Source organism: Neovison vison, chromosome 3, assembly GCF_020171115.1.
Source record: "Neovison vison isolate M4711 chromosome 3, ASM_NN_V1, whole genome shotgun sequence".
In the NCBI taxonomy this organism is placed as follows: Eukaryota; Metazoa; Chordata; class Mammalia; order Carnivora; family Mustelidae; genus Neogale; species Neogale vison.
In genome coordinates, this window is record NC_058093.1 from 104,323,277 (window position 1) to 104,340,338 (window position 17,062).

Here is a 17,062-nt window from a genome sequence, read left to right on the forward strand (position 1 = left end):
AAAGTTCCTTAGTCATTTTTGTTTCAAACATTTCTTCTGTTACTTTCTCTTCTCCTTCCAGTATTTCTATTACCATATGTTACTGTATGTCACATCTTTTGTAGTTGTCCCACAATTCTTGAATAGTCTGTTCGGTTCTTCTCTAGTCTTTGTTCTCTTTGCTTTTGGGGCTTTTAGGATTTTATTGATATATCTTCTGCCTTAGAGATGATTTCCTCAGCTGTGTCCAGTGTACTAATAAGGTCATGAAAAGTATTGTTTCTGTGATAGTGTTTTTTACCCATAGCATTTGGCGGGGGCTGTCTTTCTAATGAAACCTAATGATTTTCATCTTGTGTTTACATTGTCCATCTGTTCTTACATCCTTTTTACTTTATCCATTAGTGCGCTTAGCGTATTAATCAGGGGTGTTTTAAGTTACCAATCTGATCATGCCAACATCTCTTTCGTGTCTGATTCTGCTCTGTCTCTTCACATCGTGTTTTTACCTTTTGGTATGCCTTGTAATTTTTTGATAGCCAGACATGATTTTCCAGTGAAAGGAAGTGCTATAAATAGGCTCTTAGTAATGTTGTTCTGAGGTGTAGGGGGATGGCAAGTGTTCTGTATCCTGTGATTACCTCTCAGTGTTTCAGAGAGCCGTTGCCTCTAGACTGTGAACTTCACAAGTTTTCTCTGTTTTTTTCTTCCCTGCTAGGTGGGATAGGATGGCATGAGTGAGCTAATTAGGCTTCCCCAAGTTGGTTAAACTCTGGTAGTACCCGAGCAGGTGAGGATTTGGCTAACTAGTTTCCCCTGAAGGCAGACCTTATTAAGAACAGAGTGCTCTAGTATATTTCAAGATGGTTCTTTTTCCCCTTCCCTTGCTGGAAACTCAAGGGTATTTTTCTCTGAATCTGATTGGACTCCTAGAGGTAAATTTCGCAATATTGTAGGAGGTCTCCCCTCCCCTGTAATTGAGTCCCTCTGGAGTTTTTCACTCTTGAATTTGTCCACATGGAGCCTCCAGCAATTCTTAAATTACAGTTCGGGTTCCTCTGGCTCTGGTTCCTCTGGCAGTTTCTGTTCGGTGAGTCTGTGCTCTGGTAAGCTGCAATTCTCTGTCTTCACCTGTTAGACTCTCAAATCTTGGGAGCAGCAAGCAGTTCCTGCGCCCTCCCCTCTCTCATGAATCCAAGAAGAGACGCTGATTTCTGAACCTGTTGAGTTTTTTACTTATTACAGTGGAGTGGTGATTTCTAAGCTCCTTAAAGAACCAGAAAACTGCTTGTAGTTGTGGTATCTCTTATTGGTATAGCTTGAAATTTTAATTCGTTACTTGTATTTTTATGTATTTCTCTAGATGTAGAATTGAGAAAGGCATAGTTCACAGCAATTATTCTGATAAAACTTTCTTTAGTTGAGTATATAAATTCTAATTATTTTTTCATGAAGCACCAAAGTCTTTAGATTTCTTAGGTAATGTATGTATATATGATTGAATGTTTAGGGTTACTGAATATACAGTTAAAAGATTATTTTTTGCATTATTAAGCTAGTGTTTTTATTTTTATTCAGTATTTTAAATAATCCAATTCATTCTCTTTTTATCCAGGTTGAAGATTGTAAAAATTTCGTTTAAGTGCAAACAGTTTTTTATTCAACTTAGAAAAGAAGTGGTGAGTAGTGCTCTAATAATTATTCATATAAATGAATATACTTACAAATATTTGTATAAATATAAATATAAGTATAAGTATAAATATAAATAAACATGAATAATATTTATATAAATGAAGCCTTTTTTTTTTTTAAAGATTTTATTTATTTGTCAGAGAGAGAGAGGGAGAGAGAGCGAGCACAGGCAGACAGAATGGCAGACAGAGGCAGAGGGAGAAGCAGGCTCCCCGCCGAGCAAGGAGCCCGATGTGGGACTCGATCCCAGGACGCTGGGATCATGACCTGAGCCGAAGGCAGCTGCCCAACCAACTGAGCCACTCAGGCGTCCCTTTAATACATATATATATAAATGAAGTCTTAAGAAATGAAGTCATTCATGGCCAAACTTTTAGTATGAGTGAAAGTGTTATTAATATTGTTGAGAACTGTGTACGGAGTTAGTTAATTCACATTTTATGTGAATTATGTTTATTTCCATACTGTCACTGTAGTCCTGATTTAAAGTTCTTCTATATATCCGTTTTGCTCTCTTTTGAACTTTGAAACTGATCTCCATCGTAATGTTCATTGTTAATTGCCCGGGTTTATTCATGAGGGTGATAACCAAGAATTTTATATGTACACACACACACACACACACACACACACACACCCCACATTGAGTTATTGTGAAAATACAGTGTTGGAAAGAACTTGACCTTGTTAATGATTTTACCTATTTAATCAAAATTAAAATAATTTATCCTTAAATTATTTCTTACATATCTTAACAAATTAATGCAAATTACAAGATGGTAGTGTGTGCATGTATGTGTAAAATGTATTTGAAACCTTAAAAATATTTGGGTCAGCTGCATTTTATCAGAATAATTATCTAAAGTGCCTGATTTATTATTTATACTCAAAAATATAAAAGTTTTTTTCTATAGTTTTATTGAATTACACAGAAAAGTATACAAATATTAAGGATGGTGTTTCTGGTAAGTATATAATGAATAAATACTGTTAATATGTAGAACATTACCACCACCTTGGTATTATTGCTACTGGAGCGGTTGCCCCTTTGTGTTATTAACCTTCCTGAGAGGTAAATACTATTCTCATTTGTATGACCATGGATTAGTTTGCTTATTTTTAACTTTAAAAAATGAAATCTAACCTTAACACTGAATTCATCCACATTTTTGCACAAAACAATAGTTTTCCTATTGCTGCTTGATACTATATTGAATGAATATACCATAAGTTATTCATTCTTGTGTTTGTGGACAATTTTGGCATTTTCCTGTTATGGCTATTATGACTAATGCTGCTAATGAAAATTTTTGTACATGTTTCAAAACATCTGGGTACTAGTGAACAAATACTTTAAATTATTATATTGGTATAATGAAATGTAGAAGTGAATTTTTCTAATTTTTTTCCTATTATCACTATTATTATTAGCAATAATAGTTGTGGTATTTAATATTTATTGAGGTCTTAATGTGTGATAATTGCACAGCTGTTTTCATATCATTTAATCCTCACAACTATTCTTCAAGGTTGTATATCATTAAGAATATGTTTAGCCACAGATAACATCAACAAAAGTCATCTAACAACTGATTAAATAAAGAGTGTATATAATCATAGTCTGCAGAATGTTGCCTTGTTAGTGTTTCTTTCTGAAATACCTATTTTTAAATAAGCAAACTTTATACAAATTACTTATCTTTCAATACAATATTTTGTATCTATTGTGTAGAAAATGTGGAGGGTGCTTTTTGTTGCAAATTTGTTACAAATTGTCCAAATACGATTAATAGAAAGTCAGAATCACTCAAAATTTTTGAACTACGTGAAGTGTCAAAAAAACATATATGATTCTTAGATCTACTCTTCTGAGAAGCATTACTGCAAACTGCTCTTTGTAAGATCTCCTCTGTCATTTTGCATTATTTAAGGAGTATGGTACAACATGTAAACTATTAGAGCCTACAAAACCAGTTAAGCATAATTAAGAATTCTTTGGTAATCAAGAAGTAGTATTTTAAGCATATTATCTTCTCACATAGTAGTTTAATGTTTATACATGGGCATCTTACTGTATTTTAGCTACAAAAATATCTTCATATCTTTTGATAGGCAAACATTTAACAGGACATAGAAAGAAAACTAACCTTAAAAGAAAAGATCAATAACTTGGACTGTGTTAAAATTAAAACTGTATTCACCAAAAGACATCATTAAGGGAGTGAAGTAGCACAGAATATGTATATCATATACACACAAGCGTACACACACCGCACCGTTGGTGATATATCCAACCCAATCCCAAAATATGCTACGGATTCGAACATACACTTCAGAAATGAGGTCTTCCACAAGGCTAGTAACCTGAGAAGGTGTTGAACCTCATTAGTCATCAGGGAAGTGTTAATTATAACCAAAATGTGATACTTGTACACATTCACCAGATTAATGAAAATATGATAAGCAAGTGGCTGGTGAATGTGTGGAGGATATACACTGCAGGGAGGGAGTATATATTGATCTAACTATTTTGGAAAACTCTTGGGCATTATCTACTGAAGATGAACACAAATATCTTATAATCCAACAATAGAAATGCACACGCATAACAGTATCTTTATATCCTCAAACTGGAAACATCAAATGTCTGTCAATAACAAATGGATAAATAAACTGGTATACTCATATGGTAGAATGTTATGTAGAATGAAAATGACTTTCACAACCGTATGGATGAATATAGAAGCATAATACTGAACAAAAGAAATCAGACGTAAAGACATGTATGTATGATTCCATGTATATAAAGTTCAACAGCTATAAATAATCTATTGTGATAAAAGTCAGAAGAGTGATTACCTTTGAAAAGATAATCCTGTAGAAAGGAAGCACAAATAGTAGTTCAGAGTTGCTAGTAATAATCTATTTCTTGTTCTGGTTGGGTATTAAACGGTTGCATTCATTGTGTGAAAACCAGAGCTATATACTTAAAACCTGTGTGCCTTACTATATATAATTTACTTCAGTGAATTCAGTTCCATTGAGATAGTAATTTGTGCCAAACTTTTAGAGAAAAATTAAAGAAGTGATTCTGTTATGTTGCCACATACTTTAAAAGTTGAGTTGCATTATAGTGTTCAGAAGTACTGAATGAATATTCCTTTGTACTGACAATCTAGATAGGTTTATGAATTTTAAAATATTTTTAATAGGTGTGATAGTGTATCTTAAAGTTTAGTTCATGGGCCAGGGTTATATTTTGAAATAGAATTATAGCTAGAAAGTTTTGAAAACAGATATATATTGGTCTTTAACTTATTTCTAATTGTGTTCTAAAATAAAAGTCCTAAGAGTCGTAATATTACAGAATGAGGTGAGATCCACATTTTGCAAACCTTTGCGTTTATTTTACTGCTGTTTTATTAGATAAGCAAAAAAAGTATTGTGCTATAAGGATTAGCTGTTTGTAAGGCTAGAATATTTATCTGCAGAAAGTAAACTAAATGGAACATTAGATCCTGATGTCTTCCTGGTATTCTCTGCATTTTGTCATTTATTACAGCATGAATCTAGAGAAACGTTATTGGGATTTAATATGGTGAATTACAGAGCATGCAAAAACTTGTGGAAAGCATGTGTAGAACATCACACATTCTTCCGTTTGGACAGACCACTTCCACCTCAAAAGAATTTTTTTGCACATTATTTTACATTAGGTTCAAAATTTCGGTACTGGTGAGTATTGCTTGTGCATTAATGCTTTGTTACTGGATTTTTCTTCACTTTAAAGCCCTGTTGTAATCAATCATACTATGTGTATAATTCATACACGCCTACTGAGTCAAAATCTCTGGAGCGTGGACCCTGTATATAGATCAGCAAAAAGTTCTAAAGGTTATTGTGATCCTACCAGATGGAGAAACCTCTTCCATTGACCGTATTTCTAACAAGATAACATTATTTTCTAAAGTAAATCAATCATACCTAATTATTTACATTTTAGACATGTTATGAATTCCATAGTGTCTTTATTAAATATTTATTTGAAAATTTTTCTTTGTTCTAAGACATCTTTATTTGTAAAAGCAAAAATATCTTCTGCATGAGCATATAATTGGCAGTTTCCCTCACTATCCAAAAGTAGAATGTTCCTGTTAAACCTTTTGTAAGTCAAATGGCATAAAGTAAAGAAGCCATTACCATTAGTTTATATGGAAAAATTATTTAGCATTTCCAGACCCCAAGAATGACCTCTCATAGTTTTTTTTTTTTTCTTACACCTTAGGACACATCTTACCAACAAATGCACAAAATAAATGGAGATAAAGCACAGATGATCAAAGACACAGTTCAAATATGTGGCTTTGGTGGCTTAATGCTGAGATGCTGAGTGTGCTTCATTGGGAAGATCTTGGTGGGGTCCTCTCACTGCCGTGTGCACAGCCTCTACAGTGGCTTGCTACAAAACAAATGCTGAATGCTTTTTTCTCCCTTTTTTTTGTAAAAGCAAAGTGGCATAACACAAACTTTGAAAAACTGGGGAATAATTATACTTTGCTTTTTATGTGTGAGTTTGTTAAACCCTTTTGTTATAAGGAGTTCAGGCACCTATTATGCAAAACTCACATTTAGTCATTGAATATTAACCCCAGATTCCTTTTCCTAAAACTGTCTTATTTATTCTTGATAGCTTTTATTTTTCCTGAAGGAAACAGTCTTTGAGGGATAATTCTAAATTTGGAGAAGTTCTGATTAATTTTACCTCTGGAGTTCTTAAAAGACCCATGAAAGCTAGTTTTTAAGTGCAACCTGGTAAAAGTCACATAGCAAAGTCATTCATAATCTTTTATTAAAACAAATGTTATCCATTTCTGTTTCTGCTTCAAAAAAGATTTTCCATCTTCAGTAAATAAAACCTTTTATCATTATGTGTTAGATTAATTCATGTTTTATATTCATGTGGAAATATTGAGAGTGCCCCAGAAATCTCAAACATTTATAAATGCCCAATTTGTAATTTCAGAAAAAATAACAGCATAAAACTTTTAAATATACTCTTAAAAATACACGCCCCCTCCCCAAAGCAGCTCCCAAATTCAGTGGCGACATGTAAACAGAATTAGGAAACTTTAATCACAGAAATGGCACAGCAGGTTCTTAAGTGATGTCATATTTAACTCTTCTGTACCTTTCCTAAAAGCAATTTTGAGAAAAGTAAGGTGATGGTACTTGTAAATTTAAAATAAATAGACTGATGGGGCATCTGGGTGGCTCAGTCCATTAAACGTCTGACTCTTAATCCCATTTTAGGTCTTGATCTCAGGGTCATGAGTTCAAGCCTCACACTTCGCTCCATGCTTGGTTTGGAGCCTACTTGGATGGGTGGATAGATGGGTAGATGGATGGACGGACAGATGGATGGACTGAGAAAACAAGTATTGTATCATTGGTGAAAGTGAAGAAAAAAATTTTTAAAGCCTGTCTATATCTCGGGAGGGGCAGAAGAAATCTCCATTGAGAAAATAGTGTAGTAGTCCCTCAATAAACTTAATTATTGATTAAATGACCATCAGGGTTATTATCTAAGGACTACACTTTTCTTTTTTTTTTTTTTTTAAAGATTTTATTTATTTATTTATTTGACAGAGAGAAATCACAAGTAGATGGAGAGGCAGGCAGAGAGAGAGAGAGAGGGAAGCAGGCTACCTGCCGAGCAGAGAGCCTGATGCGGGACTCGATCCCAGGACCCTGAGATCATGACCTGAGCCGAAGGCAGCGGCTTAACCCACTGAGCCACCCAGGTGCCCAGGACTACACTTTTCTTTAGCATAATTCTTCCTTCCCTCTGTCCTTGAAAATACGACATACCATAAAGGTACACACACCATATCTCCTAGGCAACAGAAATGCATAGAATATAGTAACCTGCCTTTGACTGTAATTCAGATTGGTGTCAGATACAATGAGAAAAAAAATAAAAGATTTTACCCAATCTGTACCACAGCAAACAAAATCTAATCACAATGACAAGTACAATAGACAGTTAAAGAAACCAGTTTGGGAGAAAAATCACTGAAAGAGGGCGTAATTTCAACCACAGATGTTAATAAAAACAAACTAAAGAACAATCTAAGAAAAAAAAATATTGGCAGGGTGAGGAGCAATATCTGCCATTCAGGCTGTTACTGCTCTTGGAATATGCGCCTCATAGTGGCAAATTTTATATTTTTAAACAGCTTTATTAAGGTCTAATTGGTATACAGTAAGCTACCATGTTTAGCATCTAAAATTTGATGTTTGGAGATTTATTTACATCCCTGAATCCATCACCATAATCAAGATAACAAGCATATCTTCCCCCATTTTTCCTTTATGTTCCTCTGTAACCTCTTTTTCTACCCTTCTTTGTCCCCGCAGCCACCGATCTGCTTTCTGTCTCTATAAATTGGTTTGCATTTTAAAGGATTTTATAGAAATTGAAACGTATATATTACGTACTCTTTTTAGTCCAGCCTCTTTGACTCATCGTAATTATTCTGATGAAATTCATCTGTGTTCTTGTCTGTATTGGTAGTTCGTTTCTTTTTATTGTGAAGTATTACTCTACTGTATAGCTATATCACAATATGTTAATCCATTCACTTACTTATGGATATGAAGTGACTGTTTCCCCATTTGGGTTGTTTCCAGGTTTGAGCTATTAAAAATAAAGCTGCTGTGGCCATTCATGTAGAAGTATTTATATGGTTTAACTTCCCTTGGTTAAATACCTATGAGTGCAGTGGCTAGATTACAAGAAACTGCCAGTCATTTTTTCAAGGCCGTTTTTACCATTTTATGTACACACAGCTGTGAGAGTTCCATTACATTTTCATCAAGCCTGTTGTTACCTCTTCTGTAGAATACACAACTTTGGTGAAATTTAGTTTACCGTTGTATTCTTTCATGGATTTTTCTTTTGGCATCATATCTAAGAAATCTTTGCCTAACCCAAGGCTGAAAAGATTTATTCCTCTGTTTTCTTTTAAGACTTCTGTAGTTTTAGTTCTTACACTTAGCTCTCTGATCCATTTGGAAATAATTTTTGTATATGTTTTAAAATGTAAACAAAAATATTTAAAGTTCATTTTTTTATATAAAGTTCATTTTTTTGCATATGGATAGACAGTTGTTCCAGCATCATTTTTTGAAGGATTGCCCTTTCTTTTTCCACTGAATTGCCTTTACCCCTTTGTTGAACATCAGTTTTCAATATTTTTGTGGACTTATTTTTGGATTCATTTGTAAATCTTAAAATATAGTAGTATTAGTGCTCCAACTTTTTTCTTTTTAAAAGTTGTTTCAAATGTTTTAGGTCCTTTGCATTTTCATCTGAACTTTAGAACCAGCTGATCAGTTTCTACAAAAAAGACTTCTTGGGGGAGGTGCCTGGGTGGCTCAGTCAGTTAAGTGTCTAACTCTTGATTTCAGGTCAGGTCCTAATCTTCAGGTTGTGGGATGGAGCCCCACATTGGCTTTGCGCAGAGCAATGGAGCCTGCTTGAAATTCTCTTTCCCTTTACCCTCTACCCACCACCTCCACCTCCCGGCTCATGCACACACTCTCTCTCTTTCTTAAAAAAAAAAAAAAAACACCATGTCTTGGATTTTAATTGGGATTGGGCTGAAACTATAGATCAATTTCAGGAGAATTGACATCTTAAAAATATTGAGTTTTCAAACTCATGAAACATGATACATCTTTTATTTATTTAAGTTATCTTTTACTATTCTCAGTTTATCAGTGTACAGGTCTTTCACAAATTTACAAGTTTCACAGGTCCATGCTAAATTTATCCTTAATTTCTTAAGGTCTTTTAAAATTTTAATTTCATATTGTTCACTATTAAGCAGAAATGCAGTTGATCTTTTTTTTTGTTGATCTGATTTCAGTAGTAAGGCATTGCTTACCTCACTTTTTCTAGGAGCTTTTTTGTAGCTTCCAACAGATTTTCTATGTAGAGGATAAAGACAGTTTCAATTCTTCCTCTCCATTCTGATCCTTTTTGTTTCTTTTTCTTTCCTTATTCCCCCAGCTAGAACCTCCAGTACAGTGCTGAATAGAAGTGGTGAGAATAAATATCCTTGTCTTTTCCTTATCTTGGGGCGTGGGGGAGGAAAGATATTCAGTCTTTTGCTACTAAGTATGGTATTAGTTGCAGGCCCTTCATAGATGCTGTATATAATGCTTGTTGAGGAAGTTCCCTCTATATTTCAATTGCTGGAAGCTTTTGTTAGAATACTAGTTTTTGTCAAATGATTTTTCTGCAACTATTACAAAGATGATATGGTTTTTCTTTTTAATTTGTTTGTATAATAAATTACATTGAGTTTCAAGTGCTAACCCTACCCCACATTCCTAGGATAAACCTTACCATTTGGTCATGATTTGTTATCCTTTTTTTATCCTGTTCTATTCAGTTTGCCAAATTTTTGTTTAGAAATTTTACATCTATGTTCATGAAGGATACTGCTCTGTAGTTTTCTTTTCTTGTAGTATCAGTGTCAGGTTTTGGTGTTAAGGTAATTTTAGCCTCAATGAATGAGCCTCAATGAATGAAAATTTTCAATTTTCTAGGAAAGTTTCTGTAGTAGTGGTATTTTTTCCTTTTAAAATGTTTGGCAGGGGGCACCTGGGTGGCTCAGTTGGTTAAGCGTCTGCCTTCAGCTCAGGTCATGATCTCAGGGTCCTGGGTTTGAGCCCCGTGTTGGGCTCCCTGCTTACTGGGGAATCTGCTTCTCCCTCTTCTTCTGCCCCTCCCCATGCTCGTACTCTCTCTCACGCTTACTCTCTCTTTCTGTCTCAAGTAAATAAAATCTTAAGAAAAATATATGTTTGGCACAATTTACCAATTAATCCCTCTAGGGCAGTAGTTTGTTTATAGGAAGCTTTTGAGCAACACATTCAAGTTCTTTCATAGATATAAAGCAGTTCAGGTTTTCTTTTTCTCAGTGAGCTTTGTAGTTCATGTTTTTCAAGGAATTTATCTCTTTCCTCTAAGTTAACGAATTTTTTGGCATAAAGTTTATGGTATTCTTTTTTATTATAATGTGAGCCACTCTTTGTCTGCCACGTCCTAAAGAAAAAAAGCAACTGAAAAATACTAAACTTAACTGCCATTCAAGTCTAAAGCCAATAAACATTATCAAATATACAAAACCTCAGAGAATATAACATCTCTGAGCCCATCTGGGGGAAAAATTTTTTTTTTTTTTTTTTAATGTTTAGGTGATCTCTTTACCCAATGTGGGGCTCTCACTCACAACCCTGAGATCAAGAGTCACATGCTTTACTGACTGAACCAGCCAGGCATCCAGAAAAGAACTTCTTTAAGAAAATTAAGTCATCCAAGAGATAAGTCAGCATGACTCAAAAAGAATCTTGGGGGCACCTGGGTGGCTCAGTGGGTTAAGCTTCTGCCTTTGGCTCAGGTCATGATCTCAGGGTCCTGAGATCAAGCCCCACATCAGGCTCTCTGCCTAGCAGGGAGCCTGCTTCCCCCTTTTTCTCTCTGCCTGCTCTCTCTGCCTATTTGTGATCTCTCTCTCTCTCTCTCTCTCTCTGTCAAATAAATAAAATCTTTAAAAAAAAAAGAATCTTGGAAAAGAACTAAGAATGAAGGTTAGGTCATTTAAACATAGAACTAATCCTTAACAACTATCAGAATTATGACTATAGAAAATTAAAATGCTATAAACTTTGATAAAGTAAAAATAACAATATAATAAAATGAGGAAGCAAGGGACTAGTGGAAGTATGAGAATCCATATTAACAAAAATTAAATATTTATAACACCAACTCCTTAAGGTTTTCCCAATCTTTTTCTTTATGTGTGAATGGCAGTCTTCTTTTAGTTCAAGGGAAATCAGTTTAATACTGTTTTCATTAAAAGTGGGATATTTAGCATAATCATTGTGTTAATAGAATTATGTCCCTATTTTTAGCATTTTTTATGTATATAGATATCATTCTAAATGATTTTTACCTGCTGATAATGGAGATTATTTCTTAGGGATAAGACTCTGACTAAATTTGGCGGGTTTATTATTTTTTAATTTAATTTTCTTTTTTTAATTTGGGATTTAAAAAAATATTTTTGTTTTGCTTCTCTGTATTGCTGAAATTACTTATAATGAACCTGTGTTCTTCTACCAGTTGTCATTTTCTCATTGTCCTAAAAATAAGTATCTTACTATCAGAATTTGTGTTTTTAGATTATGGTACAGTTTTGTGTTTTGTTCTAATAATAGTAATATTAAACCCCTAAAGAACAATATTATGGGTCATATGAAATATAAACCTCTGATGCTCCCCCATATTTCAATTCTGCCTCTATGTTTTTGTTACAAAAGTCAACTTGTTAATGCCTTTTGAGCCTTTTGAGTAAAAGTGTCCCATTTGAATCCTCTTCACTGTAAGTTATCAGTCAGACACATAGGAAGTCCTTTTCATTTTTCAAATAAAAGCAATTTGAGGGACTCAGTTAACAGGTATTAGAGAGGCTAGCAAAACAAAAGGGAGAAGAAGGAGAGTTTTAGAGATGTAAACAGGAAAAATGGATCATGCTTAAGGCTCAGAAGTTTGTGTTACATCTAGGCTGGAATCCGTAAGCCTAGAACTGCTACTTTACTGTTAGAGCCATTGCCACAGTCGGTTCTGGATCTGCCCGAGAGGTGCTGCTTTGATCAGGGATGGTACATACCATCTATGTGCTGTCTCTCCCAGCATCCTGTTCCCACTCTTGTTACAGCAGCCCCCTGTGTCTGCCAGTCTTCTGCTTTTGACTCCCTCTACTTTCTGATCGCCTATCAGAGAAAATGTAAAACCTAATAGAAAACCAACTCACAAAGGAACCTAGAAAATAGTTTGTTGACTAGCAAGCCTACAAAACTTAGCCAAGCACAGGAGGAGGATTGAGGCCTATGACAGCTCAGTTAACATTAAATTAAATTAGTGTATATATAAGTAAACCATGTATGTTTATCGTTGTAAAAGTTAAATTTTATGTTTGTAGTCCTTACATACTTTTAAAACATCCAAAATACCTTTTAGTCGTCAAAATGATTGATAATACTGTAATTGAGGTAGGAATGACAGTATGACAAATGTTTATCTGGACACGGTCTTATCTCTAATGGGTATGCATTAAATAAATATTTTTTCCTTCATAATAAGCAATGGCTAAAAATACTAGAACTTTTTTAAGACTTAAAATGTTGATATGTTATTTAGACTGAGAGATGGAATTTCAGATATCAGAGAATTTATTAATTGCTCCACCAACCTACTGAAATACAAACCTTTATTACCTCTCTTCCAAAACATCCAGTGGATTAAAGTTGTTCTAAAGTGGAAATACAAAACAATAGTGAACCTCAATTTGTTACCTTGCTCACAATTGCAAGTATACTTTATCCTTTTTTAATTTAATTTTTTTTCAGTATTCCAAAATTCATTGTTTATGCATCACAATCAGTGCTCCATGCAATATGTGCCTTCCTTAATACCCAATACTTTATCCTACTTACAGGAAGTATATTTTCTTAAGAAACTTCAGTGTACCTAAGTTTAAAAATCATGGTTAGGTTTCTGACTTTTCCATTAAAACTTGAACAGATAGACCATTCTGTTTACATGTATCTATACTTATCCACAGAAGATGTTATTAAAATTGCTTACTTTGCTTTAGAAACCTATATTTGGGGAGGGGGAGAAAGAAACATATATTTGGCTTTTTTTATATGAACTAGGTATCTACATATGTAAATAGTTATATTTGATATATTAGACATTTATCTATTCACACTTAAATAATGTGATGTGTCAAGTAGCAAATTCTCCGAAAACCAAGTTTTTAGTAACAGATTTGGTCTGAACACATTGGTTTACCACAGAGGAGGCTCAGTTTCCACTCATAAACTATGTGCTTGCTACACGGATTGGCTTCAGTTTGCAACCATATTTCTGTCCTTCCTGTATACAAGAGTCTGGAGTTGCCAATGTCTGGACAAGGAAGAATTTGAGGATATAACCAGTCTTCGTATTTGTTATCATTATCAGTAGATAAGAAAGAAAAGTCCAAGGAAAGAGTAAGAATCTTCAGGATTCCTCCTGTTTCAGGTCCTTCATCAAGGAGTAGTAGAGACACTAGCTAAACCACAGACCCAACATATAGTGTGAGGGTGATAGTCATTCTCAACTAACAGAGTATCTGAAAATGGAGTGTCTATGGAATACATTGTTGTTCACTAATGGTGGAGCTGTAAATAAGCTTCATCCATTCAGGTAGAACTGGAATTTAGTCCAGTCTTTCCTTCTTATCCTCTGCCACCTTTTCTGCTAGAAATTTGTTTCTTATGAAGTTGTAATATAATCATGTATGTGTTGTTATTTTATCTTAGTGTTCTCTTTAAAATTTATTGTGCATGTTTATGTATTTCAGTGGGAGAACTGAAGTCCAGTCAGTTCAGTATGGCAAAGAAAAAGCAAATAAAGACAGGGTATTTGCAAGGTAAGCCACCTCTTCTATTTCAGTGTCTAAATTGCTTGTAAAAGATTAAAAATTACTAAAAACACTTTTTCCAAATGTGATTAAGAATTATCACATGATCCTTTATTTAATTAAGTAATAAGTTATGTTGAGGGAGTAATGATTTGTCTAGTTTATTCATTCCCTTTTTTTTGTTGTTTTTTTACATGAGTAAAATTAACCCTGTGCCAAGCATTATAGTTCTGACCAGCCTAAATCAAGTATTTTATTATTAATGTAACATTTTGTTAGAAAGTCAATTTCGTGCACATTTTTAAACATTTTTAAAAAACATAATGATTAATTTCATATATTATTCAGTCCATTTCCATTTCTTTAAATCACATTGTTAAGAAATAAGTTTATATTTTTGGGTACCACTTAGTTATCTTTGTATTTTTAGGAGCTGTTTATAACCAGTTTGTTTTTTAATGAGTGAAATGACATAGTCAGGTTTGTGTTTTAGAAAACAGGTTTAAGAGCCCTTGATGGAGAATGGGTTAGAAGTAAGGAAGATGTGGTCCATATACACTATGGAGTATTATGCCTCCATCAGAAAGGATGAATACCCAACTTTTATAGCAACATGGACGGGACTGGAAGAGATTATGCTGAGTGAAATAAGTCAAGCAGAGAGAGTCAATTATCATATGGTTTCACTTACTTGTGGAGCATAACAAATAGCATGGAGGACAAGGGGCGTTAGAGAGGAGAAGGGAATTTTGGTAAATTGGAAAGGGAATTTGGGTAAATTGGAAGGGGAGGTGAACCATGAGAGACTATGGACTCTGAAAAACAATCTGAGGGGTTTGAAGTGGCGGGGGGAGGGGTGGGAGGTTGGGGTACCAGGTGGTGGGTATTATAGAGGGCACGGCTTGCATGGAGCACTGGGTGTGGTGAAAAAATAATGAATAATGTTTTTCTAAAAATAAATAAATTGGAAAAAAAATTAAAAAAAAAAAGAAGTAAGGACTCAGCACTATAAAACCAATTAAAGGTTATTGCAGTAATCCAAGTGAAAAAGAAGCGAAAAATTCAAGTGAACTAAAACAGTAGTGATGAAATGGAGACTAAGGAACAAATTTGGGGAACATTTTGTAGATAGAACTAGAAGAAGTTGTTAATCAATTAGAGGGAGGTATGTTGGAGACAGGAGTATATGGAAAGGCCATCAGATTTGAGTGATATAAGGTGGACAAGGGGCTATAGAAAGAGAACAAATTTGTATTGGAAAAACTGGCACAGGTCTAGTTTGAGATGTGTGAGTTACATTCTCATAGGATTATCCAATAAATGAAAGGAGGAAGAATGACCAGATTGGTGGCAGCAAATAATTATCAAAGACGTACTCTACTGAGCATTGTGTCGGGCCCTGGGAATATAGTGAAGAACAAAATACACAGCTTAGTCCTATGGAGCTTAAATTCTAATTGGTACAGCAGATACCCGATGTAAGTCAAGGACTAAGCCAGCACAAGACATGGAGCTGGAGCCCACTTGTCATGTTAGAGGAAGGCCAGCCAGTAATGGACCAGAAAGAGCAAGGCAGGCCTAGAGAAGGTGATTAGAGAGGAAGATAGGCAGCAGCCAGAACTTATATGACCCCATGTAAGATATGGTAAGGACTTTGGGTTTAAGGGCTGAGATCCCCCACTGGAAAGGATATGAACTGACTAGCATTTTTAACAATCTGGCAGAATTGTCGTGTTTTACAGTGACAAACTGAAATATTTACAAATACCATGATTTCTAGGATTTGCTTCAGAATCAATGAAGTGAAAGGGTTTGAGTAAATGGTAGGGAGAAAACAAGATTGACCGTGATGATGATTGTTGCGCCTGGGTCCTGAGTGCAGTGTTTATTTATAGAACTATTTTCTGTATTTCTGTTAATGTTTGAAATGTTCCATAATAAACATATGGGAGTGTGGAGTGACAGTTGGAAACATTCTAGCTGCTGTGATGGAGTCAGCTGTATGGGGATATGAGTGGACAGAAGATAGCCAGTGAACCGAATAGTGGCTAACATGAATTTTGTATTTACCTGTGCCAGGCAGTTTTTGTGTATGATTTCACAATCCCCATAATTCAGTGTGGTAAATTCCATTACAGGTGAGAAAACTGAGCACTGCACATTTGAATAATTTAACTGAGATAGTAAGGGATGTAGCAGGATTCTCCCACAGGCCTCCCAGTTCTTACCCACACTTTTAACCTTTACAGAATATTTCTTGTTGTTCTGCATGAAATAGGTGAATGCTTGGCTGCTTTCCTTTCTCAGAACTGTGAGAGATGACCTCCTTTATCATCTTTCTCTCCCACTAGCATGTAGGCTCCATGAGGGCAGGAGTTTTGTCTGTTTTATTCACTGAACTAGCTCCAGCTCTTGTAGTAATGTGTATAGTATGGTTTTAAATGAAGCAGTGTTTTTTCAATGGAAATGGCTTAGAGGATAAGTCCTTAAATTAAAAAATTCAGGGCGCCTGGGTGGCTGAGTGGGTTAAGCCTCTGCCTTCGGCTCAGGTCATGATCTCAGGGTCCTGGGATCGAGTCCCGCATTGGGCTCTCCCCCCTTCTCTCTCTCTGCCTGCCTCTCTGCCTACTTGTGGTCTCTGTCTGTCAAATAAATAAATAAAATCTTTAAAAAAATTTTAAAAATTCATCTGCTTGGTGTCTACTGCCATTGGAGGCATAAGAATTTTAATTCTTTTGCTTTTTTTTTTAAACTTTTTTTTTTAAGATTTTATTTCTTTATTTGACAGAGAGAGAAATCACAAGTAGGCAGAGAGGCAGGTGGAGGGGGGTGGGGGGAATAGGCTC

The 17,062-nt window shown here is 34.8% G+C and overlaps 1 protein-coding gene across 3 annotated transcripts in view; it reads left to right on the forward strand.

The window, feature by feature from the left end:
* PTPN4 (protein tyrosine phosphatase non-receptor type 4) overlaps positions 1-17,062 on the forward strand; it is a 209,411-nt gene that overhangs the window by 143,623 nt on the left and 48,726 nt on the right. For all 3 annotated transcript variants that reach the window (XM_044242627.1, XM_044242626.1, XM_044242628.1), the window contains 3 exons: positions 1,595-1,658; positions 5,237-5,409; positions 14,157-14,225. In XM_044242627.1, coding sequence (XP_044098562.1) covers positions 1,595-1,658; positions 5,237-5,409; positions 14,157-14,225 — 306 coding nt within the window. The remainder of the gene's footprint in view (positions 1-1,594; positions 1,659-5,236; positions 5,410-14,156; positions 14,226-17,062) is intronic.